At 41.6% G+C, this 27,112-nt stretch overlaps 1 long non-coding RNA gene and 1 gene segment (V, D, J or C); one reads left to right on the forward strand and one right to left on the reverse strand.

The window, feature by feature from the left end:
- LOC126064711 (uncharacterized) overlaps positions 1 to 11,965 on the forward strand; it is an 81,395-nt gene extending 69,430 nt beyond the window's left edge. The window contains exon 2 of the long non-coding RNA XR_007514602.1: positions 11,927 to 11,965. This is a non-coding gene — a long non-coding RNA (uncharacterized LOC126064711). The remainder of the gene's footprint in view (positions 1 to 11,926) is intronic.
- LOC126064595 (immunoglobulin heavy variable 4-38-2-like) overlaps positions 1 to 27,112 on the reverse strand; it is a 267,760-nt gene that overhangs the window by 77,104 nt on the left and 163,544 nt on the right. The window contains 1 exon segment of the V gene segment in view: positions 12,142 to 12,155. Within this exon segment, the coding sequence occupies positions 12,142 to 12,155 (14 nt within the window).

Raw genomic sequence — 27,112 nt, forward strand, 5'->3', positions numbered from 1 at the left:
TACTGTATTCAAATAGCCCTATCAACCTGTTGGAAATGCTGGTGGTGAAGTGTAACCTGTAAAATCTATAAAATCACATGGATTTTTATTGTGTTCCACAGATTTGTAAGTAAACACAAGTAATCCCATGCATGTCTTGCGTACTGGTTAATCCTCCCCTGGAGCCCGGGAGGCAAAATGGTTAATGGCTTGGCTGCTAACTTAAAAGGTTCAAAAATCAAACCCTCCCTGCTGCTCTGTAGGAGAAAGACCTGGAGATTTGTTCCCATAAAGACTGTTGTTAGGTGCCGTCAAGTCCGTTCCTACTCACAGCACCCCTATGCACAACAGAATGAAACACTGCCCTGTGCTGAGCCATCCTTACAATCATTGTTATGATTGAGCTCATTGTTGCAGCCACTGTGTCAATTCACCTTATTGAGGGTCTTCCTCTTTTCCACTGGCCTTGTACTCTACCAAGCATGATGTCCTTCCCTAGGGACTCGTCCCTCCTGACAACATGTCCAAAGTATGTAAGACGCAGTCTCGCCATCCTTGCTTCTAAGGAACATTCTGGTTGTACTTCTTCCAAGAAGAATTTGTTTGTTCTTCTGGCTGTCCATGGTATATTCAATATTCTTCACCAACACTACAATTCCAAGACATCAATTCTTCCTCAGTATTCCTTATTCATTGTCCAGCTTTCACATGCATAAGATGCGATTGAAAATATCATGGATTGGGGCAGACACACCTTAGTCTTCAAGGAAACATATTTGCTCTTCAACACCTTAAAGACGTCCTGTGCGGCAAACTTAGCCAAAGCAATGTGTCTTTTGATTTCCTGACTGCTGCTTCCATGGCTGTTGATTGCAGATCCAAGCAAAATGAAATCCTTGACAACTTCAATCTATTCTCCGTTTATCATGATGTTGCTCATTGGTCCAGTTGTGAGGATTTTTGTTTTCTTTATGTTGAGGAGCATTCCATTCTAAAGGCTGTGGTCTTTGATCTTCATTAGTAAGCACTTCAAGTCCTCTTCACTTTCAGCAAGCAAGGTTGTGTCATCTGCATAACGCAGGTTGTTAATGAGTTTTCCTCCAATTCTGATACTCAGTTCTTCATATAGTCCAGCTTCTTGGATTATTTGTTTAGTGTACAGTTTGAATAGGTGTGGTGAAAAAATACAACCCTGACGCACACCTTTCCTGACTTTAAACCACTTAGGATCCCCTTGTTCTGTTCGAAAAACTGCCACTTGATCTATTTAAAGGTTCCTCATGAGCACAATTAAGTGTTCTGGAATTCCCATTCTTCGCAATGTTATCCATAATTTGTTATGACCCACACAGTTGAATGCCTTTGCATAGTCAATAAAACACAGGTAAACATACTTTTGGTATTCTCTGCTTTCAGCCAGGATCCATGTGACATCAGCACTGATATCCTTGGCTCCACGTCCTCTTCTGAAACCAGCCTGAATTTCTGGCAGTTCCCTGTCGATATACTGCTACAGCAATTTTTGAAAGATCTTCAGCAAAATTTTGCTTATGTGGGATATTAATGATATTGTTCTATAATTTCCACATTCGGTTGGATCACCTTTGTTGGGAATAAGCATAAATATGGATCTCTTCCAGTCAGTTCGTCAGGAAGCTGTCTTCCGTATTTCTTGGCATAGATATGTAAGCACCTAAGCAGTTTTCTTTAATTTCTCAGAATTACTGTGTCCTTCTCTGTAAAATGAGAAACACATAATACGTGGTTTATAAGACCTTTATGATGATTAAATAATAAAATGCCAATAAAGAATTTAACACTATACCCAGCACATAACCATTACCTTGGAGTTGATTTCAATACACAGTACCACTATAATATAGAGTACAATAGCGCCATAGGGTTTTCAAATCTAAAATCCTTAAAAAAACAGACTTTCACATCTTTCTTCTTTGAGTGACTGATTACCATCTGAGTGCTTAACCACTGTAGAAACAGGGCTTTTTTGCTCAAAAACAGGAAAAGAAAAAATTGCTGCAGAGTTAATTCTGACTCCTAGAGTCTCTATAGGATAGAATACAACTGCTCCATAGGGTTTCCAAGGCTGTAATGTTCACAGAAGCAGACTACTACATCTTTGACCATCAGAGATGTTGGTTGGTTTGAACTGCTGACCTCCAGTTAGCAACCCAAGCTTAAGCACTGCACAACAAGGGCCCATCAGATAGAATGCCATTAATCAATGGTAGCTATTAATAGAAACACTCACTTAATGACACAAAGCATTTTAAGAAACACTAAATTACTCCTGTAACGCATGGATGCTAATATTGACATGCATATTACCCAGGTCATTCTAAGTTAAAGGCATTGAGTGAACCTAGGTTGAGGAGCACTCACGAGAATGAAAAATATGGAAATTCATCTGAAGGTAGGGAGCAGACTGGGGTTGAAAATGAGAAAAATTTCCTGCATTAAATATTTCTAAAATTGGCTACCAATGACACTAAATAGTATCCCAAGTTGCAAACAGAGGTCTCATCAAGAAATATTACTGTAGAGCCTGTCCTGGAACAGATGCAGAAAGACAGACAAAACTCCTTCCTGTGAAAAGCAGTCAGTTTTAGAGTCAGGAAGGTTTCCTAGAATCACTAAGCATTGAGGTCCCTAGGGAGGCACTGAACAAGTGGGGAAACCATAGCTTCTGAGAGGAAACCATTTCCTGACTCCTTCCCCTGCACCTGCTGAAAAGATGGGCCAATAAGCTTAGTGGGTCCTGAATATCCCCTACAGACCATCTGGCTCCAGGGCCCCTGCAGAGAGGTTTGTGTCTGGGCTCACACTGACTTCCCCTCACTGTGCCTCCTGCACAGTAATATATGGCCGTGTCCTCAGGATTCACAGAGGTCAGTTTTAAATAAACTTGGCTCTTGGAGGTGTCCTTGGTGATGCTGAGCCGGGACTTCAGAGTTGGGTTATAATTTGTGCTTCCATCACTATCTATTACACCAACCCATTCCAGCCCCTTTCCGGGAGCCTGGCGGACCCAGCTTATAGCATAGCTGCTGAAAGAGAATCCAGAGAGAGCACAGGTGAGGGACAGGGTCTGCGAGGGCTTCACCACTCCTGGGCCTGACTCCTTCAGCTGCACCTGAGACAAAATACCTGGCGACAAAGAGAACCACAGTGAGTTATGCTCAGATGCACCATCCCCATCACTTCATGTCTGAATCTCTGAGACAGTCACCTCTGGGAGTTGCTACCAAGAAGAGAAAGACCCATAGGTGCTTCATGTTCCCGTGGATGAGATCCATGTCTTCCAGATAATGTTCTCCCACTCCAGGAGGAACCTGAATTTAAGTCAATGTGTGCTGCGAGTTCATCTGGCTAGCTAACAGGGATTTGCATGTGGGAGGTGTATTTGCATGTGCGAGGTGAAAAAGAGTGAAGGGAGGCCCCTTTCTCTAGCATTCTCACTGGATAAAGGATGTTGTCTGTTCCTTTGAGAAAACAGTCCTCTGCCTGGGTCTTTCATTCACCAAGCCCAGGGTTGTCTTAATAAACAAAGCACTCCACTCAGTCAGCATATCTCAATATTGTAGAACCTACCTCTCAGATTCCAGGGACAAAGACCAAAACCCTTGGTAAAATAATTCTTCATCCCATCAGATCCTCTCTTCCTTACACATATTCTCTACATAGCAACAGAAGTGTTCCTCATGAAATTCCTTTCTTCTAATTCATGACCTGAGGATTATAAAAACTCATTCATTGGGTGGGGTGCTGATAATACAGCTTATCTTTGGTCTGCTTGGAACTGCCCTGAAGCCCTCTACTTTCACCCTAAGAAGTAGGATGTTGTAAAGATTTATTTCTTCACTGTCTTTTTCTATTTTTAAATCCTCTCTCGGGCCTGAATTTCGTCATGACGTTTTACATAGAAAACTTTATTTCTTCTTTGATTATTTCCTTCTGTCTTTGGCCAGATGCACACACTATCTATGCACCATTTCTCCTGAATTCTGGAATTTCTAAATTGAACTCTTAAATATTGACATATTGTTTTTAATAGAAAAAAATGCACGAATGCCAAGAGCAACTAGTACGTAAACCTTCCTCTATTCAAAAGAGAGAAGAGCAAGGGCCTTGTGGGGAGATTTGTGATAATGATGCCATGAGACACCTACCCAATATCTCACAGAGTTGAACAGCAGAACCATTTCCTTGTCTTGAAAGCACATTAAAACACCAGGCTGAAGACACAGAAATGCAAAGTTCTGCTTAGGATCATGAAAGCTCTTCTTATCACCTGACACGCGCCCTATGGACCCCAGATCGGCATCTCCCAAGGGTGGTATTTCAGTGGCCCTGAAATTCCTTAAGGAGAACACATATATTAGCGGTTACCAAGAGATGGAAGGAGGTGTAGAAGGGAAGTGACTGTTTAATGAGTTCCCGGTTTCCACTTCGGGTGATGAGTGTGTCGTGGAACTAGAAAGAGTTGATTGTTGCACAACATTGTGAATGCACTAAATGCCGCTGAGCTATAGACTTCAAAATACTTAATTCTACATTATGTGAATTTTATCTTCTTTTTTTTTTTTACAAAAAGACAGACAAAGGACCCATAGGTAGAAAAAGGCATGTATAGAAAATTTTCTTTTCTGAAAAAAGTGATATGATTCTCGAAGCAAAAAAAAAAAAAAACTAAAAAACTTGTTTTCCCTTCATCACAATGGGAACTGCTCTGAAAGTCATCCTTGTTAACGTGACAAGGGATGGATGATTGTGTGCGCACCCCAGTATACAATGTGAAAAAAAAAGGTTGTTTTTTTTTTTTGAGATTAAGAGAAAATAATACAGTCCTCCAAATTGTAAATACGTTTCCTGTGAATCTGTTGCTGGGCAGTTCAAGTAAAGCTAACTGAAACCCAGTATGAAAGTGCATTTTTCCTCAATACTATACCTGCTCCTGGTTCTGGGGTCTGTGCTCTGTGGTCTCAGCACCCCCTCCGGTTGCCCTGTAGGCAGATTTATGTGCTTATATTTTCTTCCCCTCACTGTGTCCCTGGCAGAGTCATATATGTCTGCGTCCTCAGCAGTCCCAGAACTCAGCTATAGGGATACTTTTCATTGGACATGTCAGGGTGGATGACTAGTCGGCCTTGGAGAGACAGTGCATACTCTCTGTACCACCCAGGCCTGTAGTACATCCTTCCTACTCACTGAAGGCCTCATTCTGGGGTCTGCCTGATCCAGTTCCAAGTAGCAGTAGTTCAGGAGACTGAGTCAGCAGAGATGGTGCAGGTGAGGGGGAGGGTATTTGAGTAACTCACTATCTAAATGCCTGACTCTTTCAGCTATAACTGGGACAGAACTCACCACACCCATTGCCCCTGAGTCCATAGCAAGTTAGAGTGGTTCTATAGGGCAGGGTAGAACTGCTCAAATGTTATTCAAGGTGTAAACACTATGGGATCTGACTGGCATATCTTTCACCAGAGAAGCCACTGGTGGGTTCAAACTACTGAACTTCTGGTTAGCAGCTGAGTGCTTAAAAACTATGGCTCCAGGGCTCTGATAGGACAACTGGAGATGAAAGGAAGAAAGCACATTAAACACCCTGTTCCCCTGTGAATTCTCTGTGATTCAGTTTACTTGACAGTGACCTCATGGAAGACCCACCACCACTAGAAGGATAAAGAGGAAGGAGGCAGGCATTTCTGGAGCAAGATCATACTAGCTCAGCAGGCTCTGGAGTCCCCTGGCAGGGAAGATGCATTAAAACAGGAAACCACACAAGGTATTTGACTGTCAGTGTCACTGGCTGATAAAAGGTCTGAGGACCATGAACAGCTGTTGGATGAGCAGGGGCCGAAGCTCCACAGGGGATTCCTCCAAAGCTAATTCCTGAGACAAGTTAGATGCAAGCAGATAACAGAGGTGCAAATGATGGCAGCCACATGTGTGGGTTGAGTTTGGGACCTCCCCAGATTACAGCGTTGGCTATCTTACATCACTCACAGAGTCCCAATGCACCTGCATGGATTGATTGGCTCTCATTCATTCCTTTGGAGATCTGAAGGCCAGACACAAGAGGCACTCTTCTTTACCTAGGACAAAGCAGTGAATCAAACAACCAACCTACCAACCAACCAATCAAACAATCTCTTCCCTGTGGGGACTGTATTCCAGGATATTATGAGTCAGCTCACATCACATCCTCCTCACAGCCCCAGGCCGAACTACAAGGCTGGAATAAAACCCATGTGATCAGCAACTTCTTGTTAGAAAACACACAGAACAAAAGGAAACAGGCAACAGAATGAGTCATCTTCATGATTGTCCTTAAGCTGGAGTCTGCTGCTAGTTTACTAGTTATTGATGGGAAATGCAACCTCTTCACAGAAGTTTAATTTGTGAGGGCATAAAAACAAGTTATTCCATTAATGATAAGCCTGATGACATAGTTAATGTCTTCATGGATTTTTTTTTTTTTTCTTTTCTTTTCTCTTTATAATCAGAAATCATGGACTTACGACTTTGGTCATGATTCATAGACACGTTTGGGAAAGAAAAACACAAATTATTTCCTCTTTTTTTAATTTCTTATCTACTTTCCTTAGACATTGGCCTAGGAGTTCAGGGTTTGGTTGGTTTTCTACATTTCATGGGTGCCAGCCCAGTAGCATTGTAAGTGTGTGTTTTCTATGAACTTCAGGGGGTTTCAAAATATGGAAACTATTGAGCTCATTCACATCTGAGTTCCCTCAAAGAACTTGGCCCTTTCTGGGGCAGGAAACTCAAACTGTAGCTGTTAAAGAACCCCAGCATTTTAGTACTTGACACAGCTATAGATGAGATGGAGACAAAGAAAAAAGTGGAGGAGATGGTAACTCCAACAGGATGGGCCCACATAAGTAGAAGCTTTGATTATTTGGATGGGCCAGAGAATTACACTCTGGAATTCAGCTTTAGCAACCGAAGATCACACAGTGAAGCACATCATCTCATCTTGTGGACCTTAGTAGTAGTGATACTAACACATTGACATCCCTCATTCATGAAAGTGCTTGTTGAGAAGTTACACTCTTCATACGCCCTCACAGTAGCGAAGGGGGTTTTGATGTAGAAATGCATGGAGTCAAGGACAATTTTCCAGTCTTTTTTTCTATGACCGTTTTATACATGATTGAGATCATAACATTTACAGATTTTTTTTTACATATTTTTATTTTAAATTAAATTAAAAAAATAACTTGTACTTAATGTCTGCCAGTAGATTATGAGCTTAATGTTTTCAATCTGTTTTTTAAACTGAGACTGAGTGAAACAAAACGAATGGTCTGTCCCCATGTGGAACTCCAGCCTGTTACTAAGTTCCTGTTTTAGAAATCAGGCTGCGTAATATTGTCATAAATCCTTTTGTTAGGAAGGTCTGAAGATAGCCACTTGATTTGATGGCACATTGAATTAAAAATAATTATCACCAAAATAATTGCAATTGATGTACTGTGATAGCAGTAGTCCTCATAAGGACTTAACAGGGATGAGGTCACGTTCTTATATCAATGCTGGGATATAAAACCTAACATTATCTCTTAATTTAATTGGTGACCCTGGGGGACATATCCATTAGAAAGCTGTTCCAGCAACCCAGAGCTGGAGCATAAGCCAAACACAGAGGGATGAGTTTGGGGGACCAAGTTCTGCATTCTGCATTCTGCCTCCCTGTCACTACATCATGTATGACAGGACCCTCCATGGCTGTAACAAGCCTCCTTCCCTGTTTCTCCCTCTGTGTCCCCTATTCTACATCCTTCCCTCTCACTCCTGCCAGGACAAGTTATAGAAGATTTAGTAATCCTGATTGTTGGATGTGGCTCCAAGCTCCACAGAGTTTGCTCCATGGATCCCACACATGGCATGCAGGAGGGTTCAGCACAGACAGCAGGAGGACCCACCACAGTCACAGGTCACAAGATGGCTCAGCCATACCTGGAGACTGGCCACCTCCAGGCAGGCTCTGTGATTTCCCATACCCATCACCAGGAACCAGGAAGACCCGGTGACTGTCACCCAGCTCAGTCCCTTGTACTCCCTTGTATCCCCCAGCCCGCATGCAAATCTCGTCTGGGGGCTTTTACAGATATCTGGGTGCCAGGCTGATTTGTGTGGTGGTCTGCATCCTTCAGATGATCAAACAGTGTTGACCCTCCTCTGCCTGCTGGTTGCTTCTCTGGGTGTCTTAGGATCTCTAGGACCTACAGAGTCTTCGATGGAAGAGACTCACCATGATGTCCTTCTCCCCAGATGCTTTCTCCGAGCTGAGACTGCAGATGTCAGGCCCAGGGCTGGTGAAGGCTTCCCAGATTCTTTTCCCCATCTGTTTGTTTTTGGATTCTATGTCACAATCAGTGGTTACTGTTGGAACTAGATCTGCCTGCCTCAAGGAAGTACTGCAGTGGTTGCTGAAAATGTGCCATAATAGAGGCACAGCCAGTGCTCTATCTCTGAAGAGTCAACTACCCATTTCCAGGGACATGTCTAAAAGTAGCTCTCCCTACAGCTGAGCTTTATGACTGCCAAGGACACAGCCATGTATTGCTGTGTGAGAGTCACAATGGGGGAATCAGTGCAAGCCCAGACACAAACCTGCCACTGCGAGGGGAGTGTGCTGCAGGGGGCACTTAGGGCCACCAAACAGAGGAGGTGCAGGGAGAGGTCAAGGAGGTGTTCTTGTGAGCACCTTGGGCTTCTTCCCCTTCCAGCCTGTTTTCTACAACCACCTTCCGCTCCTTTATTTCAGTCACACTGAGACAGTAGGGTCATTCATAGCCTACATTTTTTTCTAATCAAGAGGTGCATGAAGCCATTCAACACAGGCTCTGTCTTGTTTCATTGTGTTACTTCTAGGTCTGAGATTTTCTAGCTCATCTGAATGACAGCAGCCAAGATTCTGGCTTGCTCAACTCTCCCATTTACAAAGGCACACCACAGAACCATGTTGGCCCTGTCAAGAACAATTGTACCATCTTTGTATGTGTGAACAATTTGGAAATCTGGTGCTCAGGCCAGTGTTCTGTGCAAAGAAAGTGAGGGAAGGTAGGGTGAACACATGTAGAGAGGCAGGAGGAGCCTGGGCTGCAGGGGGGGCTCAGCATGCAGGAAGCACAGGGAGGGCAACATCTTATGGGGAGGGGAGGTGGAAAGCTGTGCAAAAACAGTCACAGCCATAGAACTAGAAACTGTTTCTGCAAAGCTGAGAGCTGGGCTGCCGCTGCCAACTGACTTACTCAGCATTTCAATAAATAAATATCCTGACTTCTTTTGTGTGAAAATCTAACTCATTGTTGCAGCCACTGTGTCAATCCACCTCACTGAGGGTCTTCCTCTTTTCCCCTGGCCTTGTACTCTACCAAGCATGATGCCCTTCCCTAGGGATTCATCCCTCCTGACAACATGTCCAAAGTATGTAAGACGCAGTCTCGCCATCCTTGCTTCTAAGGAGCATTCTGGCTGTACTTCTTCCAAGATGGATTTGTTTGTTCTTTTGGCAGTCCATGGTATATTCAATATTCTTCACCAACACCACAATTCAAAGGCATCAACTCTTCTTCTGTATTCCTTATTCATTGTAGAGCTTTCACATGCATAATTTGCGTTTCAAAATATCATGGCTTGGGGCAGGCACACCTTAGTCTTCAAGGTAACATATTTGCTCTTCAACACCTTAAAGAGGTCCTTTGCAGCAAACTTAGCCAAAGCAATGTGTCTTTTGATTTCCTGACTGCTGCTTCCATGGCCGTTGATTGCAGATCCAAGCAATATGAAATCCTTGACAACTTCAATCTTTTCTCCGTTTATCATGATGTTGCTCATTGGTCCAGTTGTGAGGATTTTTGTTTTCTTTATGTTGAGGTGCAGTCCATACTGAAGGCTGTGGTCTTTGATCTTCATTAGTAAGTACTTCAAGTCCTCTTCATTTTCAGCAAGCAAGGTTGTGTCATCTGCATAACGCAGGTTGTTAATGAGTTTTCCTCCAATTCTGATGCCCCGTTCTTCCTATAGTCCAGCTTCTTGTATTATTTGTTCAGCATACAGATTGAATAGGTGTGGTGAAAAAATACAACCCTGACGCACACCTTTCCTGACTTTAAACCAATCAGTAGCCCCTTGTTCTGTCTGAACAACTGCTTCTTGATCTGTGCAAAGGTTCCTCATGAACATAATTAAGTGTTCTGGAATTCCCATTCTTCGCAATGTTATCCATAATTTGTTATGACCCACACAGTTGAATGCCTTTGCATAGTCAATAAAACACAGGTAAACATACTTTTGGTATTCTCTGCTTTCAGCCAGGATCCATGTGACATCAGCACTGATATCCTTGGCTCCATGTCCTCTTCTGAAACCAGCCTGAATTTCTGGCAGTTCCTTGTCGTTATACTGCTACAGCAATTTTTGAACGATCTTCAGCAAAATTTTGCTTATGTGGGATATTAATGATATTGTTCTATAATTTCCACATTCGGTTGGATCACCTTTCTTGGGAATAGGCATAAATATGGGTCTCTTTCAGTCAGTTGGTCAGGAAGCTGTCTTCCATATTTCTTGGCAAAGACGAGTAAGCACCTAAGCAGTTTTCTTTAATTTCTCCAAATTACTGTGTCCTTGTCTGTAAAATGAGAAACACATAATATGTGGTTTATAAGACTTTTATGATGATTACATAATAAAATGCCAATAAAGAATTTAACACTATTCCGAGCACATAACCATTGCCATGGTGTTGATTTCAATACACAGTACTGGTATAATACAGAGTAGAATAGCCTTATAGGGTTTCTAAAGCTAAAATCCTTAAAAAAGCAGACTTCCACATCTTTCTTCCTTGAGTGACTGATTACCATCTTAGTGCTTAACCACTGCCCAAACAGGGCTTCATTGCTCAAAAACTGCAAAAAAGAAAAAAAAAGGAAAAAAGCAAACAAAAAAATATTGCCATGGAGTCAATTCTGAGTCATAGATTTAACATAGGATAGAATAGAACTGCTCCATAGGGTTTCCAAGACTGTAATGTTTACAGAAGCAAACTACTACATCTTTGTACCTCAGAGATGCTGGTTGGTTTGAACTGCTGATCTCTAGTTAGCAACCCAGCCCAGACACAAACTTAACCACTTAACCACAAACCCAGCACTTAACCACTGTACAACCAGGGCCGAGCAATTAGAACGCCCGTAATCAATGATAGCTATTTATAGACATACCCACTTAGTGACACACAGCATTTGATGTAACACAAAATTACCCCTGTAATGCATGGATGCTAATATTGATGTGTGCAACATTACCCGGGTCATTCTCAGTTAAAGGCATTGAGTGAACCTAGGTTGCGTTACACTCATGAGAATGAAAAGTTTGGAAATTCATCTGAAGGTAGGGGGCAGGCTGGGGTTGAAAATGAGAAAAGTTTCCTGCATTAAATATTTCTAAACTTGGCTACCGATGACCATAAATAGTAAATAGTATCCCAAACTGCAAACAGAGGTCTCATCAAGAAATATTACTGTGGAGCCTGTCCTGGAACAGATGCAGAAACACAGTCAAAACTCCTTCCTGGGAAAAGCAGTCAGTTTTAGAGTCATGAACTTTCCCTAGAATCACTATCCATGGGGGTCCTTAGAGAGGCACTGAACAGGTGGGGAAACCATAGTTTCGGGGAGGAAACTGTTTCCTGACTCCTTCCCCTGCACCTACCGAAAAGATGGGTCACTAACCTGAGTAGGTCCTGAATATCCCCTACAGACCATCTGGCTACTGGCCCCCTGCAGGGAGGTTTGTGTCTGGGCTCACACCGACTTCCTCTCACTGTGCCTCCTGCACAGTAATACATGGCCATGTATTCACAGAGCTCAGTTGTAAATAAACTTGGCTCTTGGAGGTGTCCCTGGTGATGCTGAGCCGGGACTTCAGAGTTGGGTTATAATATGTTCTTCCACTACTAGCTATTGCACGAACCCATTCCAGCACCTTTCCGGGAGCCTGACGGACCCAGCCTACAGCATTGCTGGTTAGAGAGAATCCAGAGACAGCACAGGTGAGGGACAGGGTCTGCGAGGGCATCACCACTCCTGGGCCTGACTCCTTCAGCTGCACCTGAGACAGAATACCTGGGGAAAAAGAGAACCACAGTAAGTCATGTGCTCAGCAGCAGCATCCCCAGATGTTCATGTCTGAATCTCTGAGACACTCACCTCTGGGAGCTGCCACCACAAAGAGAAAAACCCATAGGTGCTTCATGTTCCCGTGGATGAGATCCATGACTCCCAGAAAACGTTCTCCAACATGAGGAGGAACCTGCATTTAAGTAAATATGTGCTGTGAGTTCATCAGGCCAGCTAAGAGGATTTGCATGGGGGAGGTGCATTTGTATGTAAAGGTGAAAAAGGGTGAAGGGAGGCCCCTTTCTCTAGCAATCTCACTGCATAAAGGATGCTGGCTCTTGCCTTGGGAGATGTCCTCTGCCTGGGTCTTCCCTTCACCAAGCCCAAGTTTTTCTTAATAACCAAGATACTCCATTCAGTCAGCATATGTGAATGTTTTGGAAGTTACCTCTCAGATTCCAGGAACAGAGACCAAAATTCTTGATAAAAGTAATTCTTCATCCCACCAGACCTTCTCTCTCTCTCTTTTTTTTTTTTAATAATTTTTTTTGTGCTTTAAGTGAAAGTTTACAAATCAAGTCAGTCTCTCTCACAAAAATTTATATACACCTTGCTACATACTCCCAATTACTCTCGCCCTAATGAGACAGCCCGCTTCCTCCCTCCACTCTCTCTTTTCATGTCTATTTCACCAGCTTCTAATCCCGTCTACCGTCTCATCTCCCTTACAGGCAGGAGATACCAACACAGTCTCAAGTGCCCACCTCATCCAAGAAGCTCACTCCTCACCAGCACCCCTCTCCGACCCGTTGTCCAGTCCAATCCAAGTCTGAAGAGTTGGCTTTGGGAATGGTTCCTGTCCTGGGTCAACAGAAGGTCTGGGGGCCATGACCACCGGACTCCTTCTAGTCTCAGTCAGAACATTAAGTCTGGTCTTTTTCTGAGAATATGGGGTCGCATCCCACTGCTCTCCTGCTCCCTCAGGGGTTCTCTGTTGTGTTCTCTGTCGGGGCAGTCATCAGTTGTAGCCGGGCACCGTCTAGGCCCTCTCGACACCAGACCTTCTCTTCCTCACAGATTTTCTTTACCACAGCACTTCAAGTGTTCCTCATGAGATTCCTGTCCTCTAATTCACGACCTGAATACAAAAACTGATTCAGTGGGTGAGGTGCTAGTAATAGAGCTTATCTTTGGTCTGCTTGGCACTGCTTTGAAGCTCTGAGATTCAGTATGTTTTAAAGATTTATTTATTCACAGCCTTTTTCTATTTTTCAAATCCTGTCTCTTGGGCCTGGATTTTGTCATAGCTTCTTACATAGAAAACTTTATTCCTTCTTTGATTATGTCCTTCTGTCTTTGGGCATATGCACACATTATCTATGCACCATTTCTCCTGAATTCTGGAATTTCTAAATTGAACTCTTAAATATTGACATATTGTTTTTAATAGAAAAAAAAATACACCAATGCCAACAGCAACCTAGTTCGTAAGCCTTCCTCTATTCAAAAGACAGTCAAGCAAGGGCCTTGGTGGGAAGATTTGTGATAATGATGCCATGGGACACCTGCCCAATATCTCACAGAATTGAAACAACTATTCTTTTCCTCTTTTTTATTTCTTCTCTACTTTCCTTAGACATTGGCCTAGGAGTTCAGAGATTGGTTTCTTTTCTTTTTATGGGTGCCGGCCCAGTAACATTGTAGATGTGTGTTTCTGGTGAACTTTAGGGAATTTCAAAATATAGAGACTATTGAACTCATGCACATCTGAGCTCCCCAAAGAACTTGGCCATTTATGAGGCAGGACAGCCATACTGCAGCTGTGAAAGGACCCCAGCATTTTTAGAACTTGACAAGGCCATACATGAGATGGAGACAAAGAAAAAAGTGGAGGAGATGGTAACTCCAACAGGAGTGGCCCACATAAGTGGAGACTTTGGTTATTTGGATTGGCCAGAGAAGTGCAACCTGGGACTCAGCTTTAGCATCCAAAGATCACACATCCAAGCACGTCATCTCATCTTGTGTTTCTTAATTGCAATGATATTAACAGATTGACATCCCTCTCATTCATGAAGGTTCTAGTGTAGAAGTTATACTCTTCATGTGCCCCCACTGTAGTGAAGGGGGTATTGATAAGCAAATGTATGCAGACAGGGACCATTTTCCAATCTCTTCTCTGAACACCAAACAGAAGGGACCAACCTTAGGTGCAGGTGCAGAAAGAGGCCAGGGAGACATTGCTTTGAGCACCTGTGGTTTCCTCTCCTTGCAGCCTATTTTCCATGACCACCCTACTCCCTTTTCTTTCAATGACACTAAGATATCAGGGTCATTCAGAGTCTGCATTTTTTTTTTCTCATCAAGGGGGACATGAGGCCATTCAGCATAGGCTCTCTCTCCCTTTACTTTTTTCATTGGCTTAGTTCTAGGTCTGATTTCTCTAGCTCATCTGAACGACAAGACCCACAATTCTGGCCTGCTCAAGTATTCCATTCCCAAAGCAAAACCACAGGACCATGTTGGCTCTGTCAAGGACAATTGCACCGTCCTTGTACAGATGAACAATTTGGTGATCTGGTGCTCGGGCCAGTTTTCTGTGCCCACATGGAAAGTGAGAGAAGGCAGGGTGACCCAAAGACAGAGGCAGGAGAAGCCTGGGCTGCAGGGGGTGCTCCTCATGCAGGAAGCACAGGGAGTGCAACATCTGATGGAGAGGGGAGGTGGAGAGCTGTGCAAAAACAGTCACAGTGATTGAGCTGGAAACTCTTTCTGAAAAGCTGAAAGCTTGGCTGCTACTTCCAACTGACTTACTCAGCATATCAATAAATATTTATCCCGACTTCTTTTGTTCCAGTCACTGGATTAAAGTGGAAATACAAAAGAAAGTAGAATCATCTTTTGTAGTTTATACTTTAATTAGAGGACAGACATTAAATAAATATACCACCCTGATAAAAGGTGTAAGTGCAAACTATAGGAAGTCCTACTGGTGTTAAGAAAAAAAAAATTGTGAAACAGCAGTGGGTAGATATGGCTTCACTAATCAAGTTCATCTATTTCACATATGCTGTGGAGCCCACAACTAGATGTGAGGAGATGAAGTTTTATTAGATGAACAGGACAAGTACACACTGAGGAGAGCAAATTAAACAGCACATAGCATTTACTCTAGATTAACTTATAATGAAATGATACATAAAGGAGTTTACTCCTAGCAATAAGAGATCTGACTATTTTAAACATTTGTCTTGTCAATGGCAAGGGGCTGAAAACTGTGGAGTTCTCATGACCCATGCGTTTGAGGCACAGACGGGTTTGGCTGGATAGTTGGGCCTGATAGGCCATTCTCTATGGCCAGAGAGACTTCCTCTAGGCACAAGGGTCTGTGGGTACCAGATTTCCAGTGTGCCCTGAATTACCACTGTCAATATTAAAGATGCCCAAGTAGAAGATGCAAGGTTAGGATTAGAACTCATTTTGAGAATTGTTATCACAGGGGAAATATTAGTGTCCAGGAAATGTGGCATTTGTTGTTTTTAGCTACTTCTGACTCAGTGCTCAGAGCTATCAGGCAGACGGCTTTGCCATCTGAGATATATATATATATATATATAATAATTTTGAAAATTATGAAGTGACACCAAGGCCCTTCTCATATTAAAATTATGCCAGAACAAATGGGATAAAAGACACCCCTGAGAAAATATACACACAAACACAGAGAGACCAATGCTTACGTATTACTAAGCAAGCAGTAATGTAATTACATACAGTAATGCGACCACACACTAACACACACAGACTCATAAAAAAACATTTGCATTCTAACACACACACTAACATACACAAGAATACTCAGGCACAGTAACACAAATATTAACACATACATTAGTGCACCACGTTAGCACACATACACTAACAAACATGCACACCTTATCTACCCACACTGCTACAGAAACATAAAGATGTATCAACAGATGAACACACAGAGGAACACATACTGATATTATAACAACAGAAGAAACACAGACATTACATGCTACTACACACAGAATAACACACACTAGTTCTCAAAATAATACATCCACATTAACACACACAAACACATGTATAAAAGTAACACACACCAACCCACATGTACACACATTACACAATTATGAGAAGGTCTACGGGAAAGATATTTTCAGTGTAGGTAAAAGAAATATCATGCTAATTTAAGAAATCCTTTCCTAGGCTCCTATGCATCTTCTCAACAAATGGGCCCCATGATCTATGGGTACTGAGCGCCCCCTGCAGCCCAAAGTCTCCCTGCAGGGCGGTTCCTGTCTGGTCTCCCACCGCCTTTCTCTCTTTATATCTCTTGTAGGGTAATACATGATCTTGTACACAGCAGTTTCTGGAAGAATTGGTCCTTGAACATGTCTCTAGAAAAGTAGAGTCTTCTCTAGAAGGATGGGCTGAGGTATGTTCACCATTTAACTTACAGTGAGCTCTGTAGGTGCACTGGGCAGAAGGTCCCATGTCCATACCAGTCGACACAAGGCAAGAAGGTTGGTGAGCCCCACGGAGGAAATTTAACACCTAGAAGAAAACGGGCCCTGTCTCTTCCAATACTGGTATCAATATTTACACTTTAATTAATCGCTTCCCTTTCCTTCTCTTATTCATTAGTTCTTATACATTCTACATTCATATATTTAAGACGATATCCAGTATATTAGGGAAAATAACATAACGGGACATGGCAATAGAGCTGCCTTCAGAACGGATTTGCAGAAGGCACAAGATCACCATGAACAGAGGGAAACTCTTTATCCCAGGAGGCAGTTATATTGAAAAAACCATCTGAAAGCTGCCCTTCAGAGGTGATGTGTCACTGAATCCTGGAATTGTGGCTGAGATCCTACAAATAAATTTTGGAGGAAAATACAGCACTTCTCTCTCTGTCCTTTCTCACTGTGTGACCCTGAGGATTTGGATTCGCACCTCTGAGCTTCAGTCTGAATAGATGCAAACTGGGAATCCTGGAAGTAACTTTATGTGTGAACTTTATAGTAGAAACCCAGTGACGTTAGGTATTCTTATCATGGTAATTAGTTTTGGAAGCACCCACTGGGAAGGAAAGAGAATTTGTGTGAGCCACCATCTATGAACATCAGGATTGCATAAGGAATACCTGCTCTGCTCATATCCTGACCTGTGGCACCTGTGTGACTGTAGCATGTCAATCCATCTCAGCCCAGTGGCTTCACTCATTAATTGATGGGTTTAGATCCGTGCGTTTCTTATAACTCTTTTTCTGCACATAACTGAATAAACAGAGCCCCCAATAGATCACATCTCTAATATTCATTATTAGTTAAATGAACTAAATAATAAACCATCCCCATGCCTGAATGTAGGTAATACTAAAGTCCATAGAAACAGGATGAGATGATTGACAGGAAAATCTGGACCATCTGAATAGGACCTAGAAAAGCAGGTTGACCTGCTATGGGATTGTGGAGTAGAAGACACAACATCTGCCATCCAGATCCTGATGGTTCCATTATTCACCAAGGAGACTCTGGGACCTGATTTTGCACAGAGGAAGTAGTGTCAGTCTCGGTCTTCAGAGGCTGATGTTCCAGAAGGTATATGATATAAAAAGTTGGCTCTCAGAGGAAAAAAAAAATATATATATATATCTATATGTATATATATATATACATATATAGGTTCATATGTATGTATACGTATGTATGTATCTGTATATGTACATGAGTATGTGTATGTATATGTATCGATAGATAGGTATACACACATACATTAAAAAAACGTGGGCATATGTTCACGTGGGTGTGCTCCCAGCCAAGATAAACATAATGACTCAACAAAAATAAATTCAACTACTATGAAAAGGAGGAACACACATTCTGCAAGGAAAAATTTCTCAGCACAAAAAGTAAGTGGAAAAATGAAATTGTCAACAACACAGAAAAAAAGGCATCAAAATGGCAGCACTAAACTCATAAAAAAAATACTTGTCTATAATTACGCTGAATGTAAATGGACTACATGCACCAATAAAGAGACAGAGAGTTGCAGACTGGATTTAAAAAGCACAATCTGTCTATACGCTGCCTAAAAGAGACACATCTTAGACTTAGAGACACAAATAAACTAAAACTCAAAGGATGGAAAAAAATATATCCAGCAAACAACAATCAAAAATGAGCAGGAGTGGGAGGGGGCCAAGATGGCTGACTAGGTAGATGCTACCTCGGATCCCTCTTGCCACAAAGACTCGGAAAAACAAGTGAATCGATCACAAACATGAGAATCTACGAACCCTAACCAACAAACACAGATTTATAGAGTTGACCTGAGTGACAGAGACCGAGAATGAACAACTGCAGGGAAGCAGTGACTGTTTTCAGACCCTGGAGCCAGTGTCCCAGTTAGGAAACCTTGGTGCTGGGCTTTGGACTGGATGCAGGGAAGCTGAGCACTGCATCCTGTGACGGCGCAAACATGGGGCGCAGCCCTACCCCCCTGAACAGACCTCAGGAGGGGGCCCAGCCGGTCCACGGGGGCGGCGCGGCGAAGCGGCTGGCAGCAGCAGAAGTCGCAGGGAGGCAGCAACTGGTATTGGAGCCGGGAGTGCAGCATCCTAGCCGGGGAACCTTGGCGCGGGGCTTTGGACTGGTCACAGGAGAACTGAGCACAACATCCTGTGACGGTGCAAACATGGGGCGCAGCCCTACCCCCCTGAACTGACCTCGGGAGGGGGCCCAGCCAGTCCGCGCAGGTGGCACGGCAACGCGACTAGTGGTAGGAGAATTCCCCAGGAGGCAGCGACGGGTTTTGGAGCGGGGAGTGCAGCGTCCCAGCCTGGGAACCTTGACGCTGGGCTTTGGACTGGCAGCGGAGAAACTGACCGCGGCTTCTGAGACAGCGCAAGCACGGGACGTGGGTCTGACCCTCGGGGGCAATCTCTACCCAAACAGTGCACACAGGAGATGCACCTTTCGGGAATCTCAGATAAAACAGTCATCAGAAGCAAGATAAGTAACTTTGTCTATACTCCAGGGTGCTACTCTCTCCTGTTTTTCTGAACCCTCCCCTCCCCTTCCCAGGCAGCTTCATTAACATTGGAATTCCCTGAGCCAGAGGGAGAACTGCTCTGCGGTTTTTCTTTTCCTTTTTTTTTTTTTGGTCTTTTCCTAACCCATTCTTCTGGCCTGAGAGAAGCAACCACAAAAAAGCCAGGGACCAAAAATCCTTCCCTAATTGGACTAAAAACACAGAATCAGCTCCAGCCAAGCATATGTGATCCACAGTCTTTGGCTTTCATCCCTACAGGGAACAAGGTGGCTATTATAATGCAAAGGCATTTCTGAGAGGAATCCGACTGCATTCGTTTTAGCGGATTTACTGGAAAGACAAGTTTCCCAGGTCTGATATCTCTGTGTATTCAACAGAGCCCTCACTGATCCACGATAGGGAACTGAGGGCTGAAGCTTTCCCCAGACCACCTAGCCTCCTGCCTTAGGGGTCTAAGGAGAGTGACACTTACCAATCTGTAGAGGTACTTCCATTGGGGGCCTAAGGTACAGCTGCAGAGCCCACCCACCAAGGTGCTTTAGGAATAGAGACACACCTACCTCACGGACACTTGGGGGAAGTCTGTCAGGATCCTGCCCCCCCTGGAGTGTGAACCCCAGCTGCTACTAGAATCTGGTGCACACAAGTATCACCACTACTTCTCAAGGTGGATAGTTGACAGGGTGCATCACACACTTGATGACCCCAAATCAGATTCTACTCAAGAATAGTAAATGAACTCAGGCACATATATCTGGTAACAGCCCAAACCAGCTGGTAATAGGTCATAAGTAAGTCAAGGGCTACAACAATCAAGACAGCACAATCTAGTAGCCCATCCACGTATATTGAAAGAAAACAAAACAAGATAAGACTCAGTGAGCAAATATAGAATAAATCACTATAATATCTTAGTGATGGCTCGGAGACAGCAGACGATATCAAACCACATAAAGAAGCAGACCATGACTGCTTCTACAACCCCCAAACAAAAGAATCAAAATCTTTCCCAAATGAAGATACAATCCTGGAATTATCAGATACAGAATACAAAAAACTAATTTACAGAATGCTTCAAGACATCAGGGATGACCTCAGAAATGAAATAAGGCAATCTGCAGAAAAAGCCAAGGAACACACTGATAAAGCAGTTGAAGAACTCAAAAAGATTACTCAAGAACATAGTGGAAAAATTAATAAGTTGCAAGAATCCATAGAGAGACAGCATTCAGGAATCCAAAAGATTGACAATAAAATTACAGAATTAGACAACGCAATAGGAAGTCAGAGGAGCAGACTCAAGCAATTAGAATGCAGAGTGGGAAATCTGGAGGACCAGGGAATTAACACCAATATAGCTGAAAAAAATCAGATAAAAGAATTAAAAAAAATGAAGAAACCCTAAGAATCTTGTGGGACTCTATCAAGAAGGATGACTTTCATGTGATTGGAGTCCCAGAACAGGGAGGGACAACAGAAAACACAGAGAGAATAGTTAAAGATCTGCTGACAAAAAACTTCCCTTACATCATGAAAGACGAAAGGGTATCTACCCAAGATGCTCATCGAACCCCATTTAAGATTGATCCAAAAAGAAAAACACCAAGACATATTATCATCAAACTTGCCGAAACCAAAGGTAAAGAGAAAATTTTAAAAGCAGCCAGAGATAAAAGAAAGGTCTCCTACAAGGAAGAATCAATAAGAATAAGTTCAGACTACTCAGCAGAACGCATGCAGGCAAGAAGGCAATGGGATGACATATACAGAGCACTGAAGGAGAAAAACTGCCAGCCAAGTATCAAATATCCAGCAAAACTCTCTCTGAAATATGAAGGCAAAATTAAGATATTTACAGATAAACACAAGCTTAGAGAATTTGCAAAAACCAAACCAAAGCTACAAGAAATACTAAAGGAAAGTGGCCAGAAAACCAATAATATCAGATACCAGCACAACACAAGGTCACAGAACAGAACATCCTGACATCAACTCAAATAGGGAAATCACAAAAACAAACAAATTAAGATTAATTAAAAAAAAATGCTCAAAACACGGAATCATTGAAGTCAATATGGAAAACATCACAATAATCAAAAAGAGGGACTAAATACAGGTGACATAGAGCTGCCATATGGAGAGGGATACAAGGCGATATAGGACAATATAAGTTAGGTTTTTACTTAGAAAAATAGGGGTAAATATTAAGGTAACCACAAAGAGGTGTAACAACTCCATAACTCAAAATAAAAACCAAGAAACACGTAACGACTCAGCAAACATAAAGTCAAATACTATGAAAATGAGGATCTCACAATTTACAAAGAAAAAGTCTCAGCACAAAAAAGTAAGTGGACAAATGAAATTGTCAACAACACACATAAAAAGGCATCAAAATGACAACACTAAACACATACTTATCTATAATTACACTGAATGTAAATGGACTAAATGCACCAATAAAGAGACAGAGAGCCTCAGACTGGATAAAGAAACACGATCCATCTATATGCTGCCTTCAAGAGACACACCTTAGATTTAGAGACACAAACAAACTAAAACTCAAAGGATGTAAAAAACTATATCAAGCAAACAATAAGAAAAAATGAGCAGGAGTAGCAATATTAATTTCTGACAAAATAGACTTTAAAGTTAAATCCACCAAAAAGGATAAAGAAGGACACTACATAATGATAAAAGGGACAATTGACCAGAAAGATATAACCATATTAAATATTTATGCACCCAATGACAGGGCTGCAAGATACATAAATCAAATTTTAACAGAACTGAAAAGTGAGATGGACACCTCCACAATTATAGTAGGAGACTTCAACACACCACTTTCGGAGAAGGACAGGACATCCAGTAAGAAGCTCAATAGAGACACGGAAGACCTAATTACAACAATCAACCAACTTGACCTCATTGACTTATACAGAACTCTCCACCCAACTGCTGCAAAATATACTTTTTTTTCCAGTGCACATGGAACATTCTCTCGAATAGATCACCTATTAGGTCATAAAACAAACCTTTGCAGAATCCAAAACATCCAAATATTACAAAGCATCTTCTCAGACCATAAGGCCATAAAAGTGGAAATCAATAACAGAAAAATTAGGGAAAAGAAATCAAATACTTGGAAACTGAACAATGCCCTTCTGAAAAAAGAGTGGGTTATAGAAGACATTAAGGAGGGAATAAGGAAATTCATAGAATGCAACAAGAATGAAAATACTTCCTATCAAAACCTCTGGGACACAGCAAAAGTGGTGTTCACAGGTCAATTTATATTGATAAATGCACACATACAAAAAGAAGAAAGAGCCAAAATCAGAGAACTGTCCCGACAACTTGAACAAATAGAAAGTGAGCAACAAAAGAATCCATCAGGCACCAGAAGAAAACAAATAATAAAAATTAGAGCTGAACTAAATGAATTAGAGAACAAAAAAACAATTGAAAGAATTAACAAAGCCAAAAGCTGGTTCTTTGAAAAAATTAACAAAATTGATAAACCATTGGCTAGACTGACTAAAGAAATACAGGAAAGGAAACAAATAACCCAAATAAGAAATGAGATGGGCCACATCACAACAGAGCCAACTGAAATTAAAAGAATCATATCAGATTATTATGAAAAATTGTACTCTAACAAATTTGCAAACCTAGAAGAAATGGATGAATTCCTGGAAAAACACTACCTACCTAAACTAACACAATCAGAAGTAGAACAACTAAATAGACCCATAACAAAAAAAGAGATTGAAATGGTAATCAAAAAATTCCCAACAAAAAAAAAGCCCTGGCCCGGATGACTTTATTGCAGACTTCTACCAAACTTTCAGAGAAGAGTTAACACCACTACTACTAAAGGTATTTCAAAACATAGAAAATGATGGAATACTACCTAACTCATTCTACGAAGACACCATTTCCCTGATACCCAAACCAGGTAAAGGCATCACAAAAAAAGAAAATTACAGGCCTATATCCCTCATGAACATAGATGCAAAAATCCTCAACAAAATTCTAGCCAATAGAATCCAACAACATATCAAAAACATAATCCACCACGACCAAGTGGGATTTATACCAGGTATGCAAGGCTGGTTTAATATTAGAAAAGCAATTAATGTAATCCACCATATAAATAAAACAAAAGACAAAAACCACATGATCTTATCAATTGATGCAGAAAAGGCATTTGGCAAAGTGCAAGACCCATTTATGCTAAAAACTCTCAACAAAATAGGAATTGAAGGAAAATTCCTCAACATAAAGGGCATCTATACAAAGCCAACAGCCAATATCACTCTAAATGGAGTGAACCTGAAAGCATTTCCCTTGAGAACGGGAACCAGACAAGGATGCCCTTTATCACCGCTCTTATTCAACATTGAGCTAGAGGTCCTAGCCAGAGCAATTAGGCTAGACAAAGAAATAAAAGGCATCCGGATGGGCAAAGAGGAAGTAAAATTATCTCTGTTTGCACACGACGTGATGTTATACACAGAAAACCCTAAGGAATCCTCCAGAGAACTACTGAAACTAATAGAAGAGTTTGGCAGAGTCTCAGGTTATAAGATAAACACACAAAAATCACTTGAATTTCTCTACATCAACAAAAAGAACATCGAAGAGGAAATAACCAAATCAATACCATTCACAGTAGCCCCCCAAAAGATAAAATACTTAGGAATAAATCTTACCAAAGATGTAAAAGACCTATACAAAGAAAACTACAAAGTACTACTATAAGAAACTAAAAAGGACCTACTTAAGTGGAAAAACATACCTTGATCATGGATAGGAAGACTTAACATAGTAAAAATGTCTATTCTACCAAAAGCCATCTATACATACAATGCACTTCCGATCCAAATTCCAATGTCATTTTTTAATGTGATGGAGAAACAAATCACCAACTTCCTATGGAAGGGAAAGAAGCCTCAGATAAGTAAAGTATTACTGAAAAAGAAGAAGAAAGTGGGAGGCCTCACTCTACCTGATTTCAGAGCGTATTATACAGCCGCAGTGGTCAAAACAGCCTGGTATTGGTACAACAACAGGCACATAGACCAGTGGAACAGAATTGAGAACCCAGATATAAATCCATCCATGTATGAGCAGCTGATATTTGACAAAGGCCCAGTGTCAGTTAATTGGGGAAAAGATAGCCTTTTTAACAAATGGTGCTGGCATAACTGGATATCCATTTGCAAAAAAATGAAACAGGACCCATACTTCACACCATGCACAAAAACTAACTCCAAGTGGATCAAAGACCTGAACATAAAGACTAAAACGATAAAGATCATGGAAGAAAAAATAGGGACAACCTTAGAAGCCCTAATACAACGCATAAACAGAATACAAAACATTACCAAAAATGATGAAGAGAAACCAGATAACTGGGAGCTCCTAAAAATCAAACACCTATACTCATCTAAAGACTTCACCAAAAGAGTAAAAAGACCACCTACAGACTGGGAAAGAATTTTCAGCTATGACATCTCCGACCAGCACGTGATCTCTAAAATGTACATGATTCTGTCAAAACTCAACCACAAAAAGACAAACAATCCAATCAAGACCTGGGCAAAGGTTATGAACACACACTTCACTAAAGAAGATATAGAGGCAGCTAACAGATACATGAGAAAATGCTCTCAATCATTAGCCATTAGAGAAATGCAAATTAAAACTACGATGAGCTTCCATCTCACTCCAACAATGCTGGCATTAATCCAAAAAACACAAAATAATAAACGTTGGAGAGGTTGCGGAGAGATTGGAACTCTTATACACTGCTGGTGGGAATGTAAAAAGTTACAACCACTTTGGAAATGTTTCTGGCGTTATCTTAAAAAGTTAGAAATAGAACTACCATACAACCCGGAAATCCCACTCCTTGGTATATACCCTAGAGAAATAAGAGCCTTCACACAAACAGATATATGCATACCCATGTTGATTGCAGCTCTGTTTACAATAGCAAAGAGCTAGAAGCAACCAAGGTGTCCATCAAAGGATGAATGGATAAATTAATTGTGGTATATTCACACAATGGAATACTACACATCGATAAAGAACAGTGACAAATCTGTGAAACATTTCATAACATGGAGGAACCTGGAAGGCATTATGCTGAGTGAAATTAGTCAGAGGCAAAAGGACAAATATTGTATAAGACCACTATTATAAGATCTTGAGAAATAGTATAAACTGAGAAGAACACATACTTTTGTGGTTACGAGGGGGGCAGGAAGGGAGGGTGGGAGAGGGTTTTTTACTGATTAGTTAGTAGATAAGAACTGCTTTAGGTGAGGGGAAGGACAAGACTCAATACATGGAAGGTCAGCTCAACTGGACTGGACCAAAAGCAAAGAAGTTTCCAGGATAAACTGAATGCTTCAAAGGGCAGCGGAGCAAGGGCGGGGGTTTGGGGACCATGGTTTAAGGGAACTTCTAAGTCAATTGGCAAATAATTCTATTATGAAAACATTCTGCATCCCACTTTGAAATGTGGCGTCTGGGGTCTTAAATGCTAACAAGCGGCCATCTGAGATGCATCAATTGGTCTCAACCCACCTGGATCAAAGGAGATTGAAGAACAACAAGATCACACGATAACTATGAGCCCAAGAGACAGAAAGGGCCACATGAACCAGAGATTTACATCACCCTGAGACCAGAAGAACTAGTTGGTGCCCAGCCACAATCGATGACTGCCCTGATAGGGAGCACAATGGAGAAACCCTGAGGGAGCAGGAGATCAGTGAGATGCAGACCCCAAATTCTCACAAAAAGACCATACTTAATGGTCTGACTGAGACTAGAGGAATCCTGGCGGTCATGGTCCCCAAACCTTCTGTTGGCCCAGGACAGGAGCCATTCCCGAAGACAACTCATCAGACATGGAAGGGACTGGAGGGTGGGTAGGAGAGAGATGCTGATGAAGAGTGAGCTATTTGTATCAGGTGGACACTTGAGACTGTGTTGGCATCTCCTGTCTGGAGGGGGGAAGGGAGGATAGAGAGAGTTGGAAGCTGACAAAACTGTCATGAAAGGAGAGACTGGAAGGGCTGACTCATTAGGGGTAGAGCAAGTGGGAGTATGGAGTAAGGTGTATATAAACTTATATGTGACAGTCTGACTTGATTTGTAAACATTCACTTGAAGCTCAATAAAAGTTAAAAAATAAAACAATAAAAAAAAAGAGCAGGAGTGGCAATATTAATTTTTGACAAAATAGACTTTTAAAGTAAAACCCGCCACAAAGGATAAAGAAGGACACTATGTAATGATTAAAGGGACAATTGACCAGGAAAATATAACCATATTAATTATTTATGCACCCAATGATAGGGTGCATAGAACATTGAAGAGGAAATCGCCAAATCAATACCATTCACAGTAGCCCCCAAGAAGATAAAATACTTAGGAATAAATCTTACCAAGGTTGTAAAAGACCTATACAAAGAAAACTACAAGGTACTACTGCAAGAAACTAAAAGGGACCTACATAAGTGGAAAAACATACCTTGCTTGTGGATAGGAAGACTTAACATAGTAAAAACATCTCTTCTACCAAAAGCCATCTATATATACAACGCACTTCTGATCCAAATTCCAAAGACTCTTTTAATGAGATGGAGGAACAAATCATGAACTTCATATAGAACGGGAAGAAACACAGGATAAGTAAAGCATTACTAAAAAAGAAGAAGAAAGTGGGAGGCCACACTCTACTTGATTTCAGAACACATTATACCAGCACAGTAGTCAAAACAGCCTGGTAGTGGCACAACAACAGACACATAGACCAATGGAACAGAATTGAGAACCCAGATATAAATCCATCCACG

The sequence above is a fragment of the Elephas maximus genome, chromosome 21 (assembly GCF_024166365.1).
Source record: "Elephas maximus indicus isolate mEleMax1 chromosome 21, mEleMax1 primary haplotype, whole genome shotgun sequence".
Classification (NCBI taxonomy): Eukaryota; Metazoa; Chordata; class Mammalia; order Proboscidea; family Elephantidae; genus Elephas; species Elephas maximus.